Below are 2500 nucleotides of genomic sequence, written 5' to 3'. Positions count from 1 at the left end.
GGGGAAAAATGCAGAAAGATTCTGCAAAGGTTTGACCACAACAATATCAGCCACTTCTTCTGTCATTGTTCCTTTATCAAGCCTGAGTCTCCCCTTAGTGAGGGGACCTGTTCCAGTGAGGAGCATATCTCTTGAGCTCTTTGGTTTATAGTTGGGCTGCCCATACAGCACTTTTAGTTCATACAAGTTGTTATCTAACTGCAAAGCTTCAAAATCAATAGACAGTGTCTGTGTTTCACTCTCTGCATACGTAACATTCTGGGGAAGACTTTGGCTATCACTGACAGGGGATTCTCTCTCTCGTCCAATTTGATCATCTGACTGACTCGAACTATTACTGGTCATTGATGGTGTGCGTGTGTGTTTCTGATGTCTGCGAAGCTTGGGAACAGCACCAGTATGAGCTTGAGGTCCTGAGTTATCATGCACTGTCTTAGCTTTTCTATTTGAAAGTTTATTTTCCCTACTGTCCTTTTCCTGATTGTCCCATGAAGTGACTCCTCCTTGGACTGGCTCCCATGACACATCACTAGGTTCCCCATTTGAATTTGAACTCCCTTCTTCTCTCAGCCATTTCAGGGGATCACCAGCTGCTCGTTTCCTTCTACTTCGACCGGGCTTAGAACACTGCTCATCAGAATCACTTGATTTACCTTTTTGTGATTCCCAGCTGACAGAGCTCACCCCTGCATCTGGATCAACACACTCCCAAGAGGTAAAACTTTCCCCTACTGTTGTTGTATCACTTCCTGGAGTTTGTAAGGTTTGTGTGCTTTCAGAAGATAAAGTATTGCTGAGAGACTTTTCTTGTTCACTATTTTCTACTCTGTTTTCAAGTTCAGAAAGTTCATTTCTATCACTGTCCAATAAATCTTGATACTGATTTTCCGTTCCATTTTCTAAAGGGATATTTAAATCTACATACTGTTTACTTTCATTATGACCTGCTGTTTTTATCTTATCTTGCTGGTATGTTAAGCCAGTCACACCTCCACTCTCTTCTAACCCAGTCTTATCAATACTAGATAAAACAGATTTATTTTTTGTGTCAACCTCTCGTTTCTCAAACTGCACATTTTCAGTTGCTCCTGTAGATGAAACCACTGCCTCACTCATGCTAATCAATGAGAATAAACTTAAATCTTGAGAATCACTTGTTCTATTCTCAGATATCTGATCACTTCCAACAGAAAGTAAAGCAGAATAATCCTCTGCATTTCCTGGTCTCACTAGTGTGGAAAGGGGTTTTCCAAGTCTCTCTTCTACATTACTACAAAATTCATACATAGCTGAATCTTCTTCATCTAAGTTATGAATGATAGGAGTTTCAGTTCCATTCACCTGGGAACCTCTTTCTAACTGTTGCTTTACTGCAGATCCAAAACTTGTCACCAAATCATTAAATTTTGTATCATCTACTTCTTCCTCACATGATGCTTGTAGAGCCAAGTCATCCCAGTCAGTTTCAATATTATCAACATCATTATTTGCTTCCTCAATAAGGAATTTTATTCTGTCTTCATCTGTCATATCAACAAGACCATTTTCATCAAAATTCATATCATTTTCTATATCAGTATTTTCTTCCCCAGTTGTTTTCACAGTTACTTCAGGTCCACTAACATCAACATTTTCTCTGCCTCCTTTATTTCTCACCTGACAATCTTCCACAATCTGGCTATTTTGTTGATTTTGTACAGTGCCAATTTCTTCCTCATCTTCATAGCCTTCAACAATAACATCAGCATCCTCATCTTCACATCCTTCCACTACGTTCTGAATTTTATGACTTGGAGAAAGGTGCAGATCCACTTGCTTGTGCACAACAATTTCTCCTTCTTTCAGAGGCAGATTAGGATCAACATTTTTCTTTTCCAAGGTATTATCACAGTTTTCATTTTTAATGGTACTATTTGATTGGGCACTTTTCAAGTTTGAAATAACATTCAAAATCCTACTGTTACTATCATAGTGTTCTTTCATTTCTGAGATCTTGTACTTCGGGACCCCATGTATATTCCGTTTTGCAAGTTCTTTGGGGCTGAACTTCCAACCTGTCTCTGGCTCTAAAATGTCAACTTCATAACCATGATGCAAAGCCATTATTATGTATGGCTTCATTTCCCAAGCTTGTACATTTGTATTGTCTATGATTACTGGTGTTCTGCCTTCCTGTACCTTCACAAGAGCCCGGTGTTTATTCCAACCATGTGCTTCTGGGAGCCGATGCGGATCATACCTATACACACCTTCTTCATTACAGAAAAAATCATCTGTAGAGAGAATTACACCTGAACGGCCTTTAATAATTTTGGCTAGAGTTGTCTTTCCACTGCCTGGCAAACCACGCATCAAAACCATTATTTTCACACCACTCACAATCTTATTAACAACCTCTTCTCTCTTGCTAATCTTTGCTCGAACTGGTGACTGCTCTTTCACATTAGTCCAAGGTTGGGCAGGAGGTGTCATACTCTGATTTACTGGCACCTTCAGAGGC

The 2500-nt window shown here is 39.6% G+C and overlaps 1 protein-coding gene across 1 annotated transcript in view; it reads right to left on the bottom strand.

Annotated features, from left to right (window-relative positions):
- The window catches only part of LOC113811333 (NEDD4-binding protein 2), an 11302-nt gene that overhangs the window by 7890 nt on the left and 912 nt on the right, over window positions 1-2500 (bottom strand). Inside the window, exon 1 of the mRNA XM_027363062.2 lies at window positions 1-2500. This exon is cut by the window's left edge and continues 1197 nt beyond it; it is cut by the window's right edge and continues 912 nt beyond it. Within this exon, the coding sequence (XP_027218863.2) occupies window positions 1-2500 (2500 nt within the window).

This window comes from Penaeus vannamei, chromosome 21 (genome assembly GCF_042767895.1).
Source record: "Penaeus vannamei isolate JL-2024 chromosome 21, ASM4276789v1, whole genome shotgun sequence".
Classification (NCBI taxonomy): domain Eukaryota; kingdom Metazoa; phylum Arthropoda; class Malacostraca; order Decapoda; family Penaeidae; genus Penaeus; species Penaeus vannamei.
The sequence above is the reverse complement of the archived record's forward strand: the minus strand, read 5'-3'. Positions and strand labels throughout refer to the sequence as shown.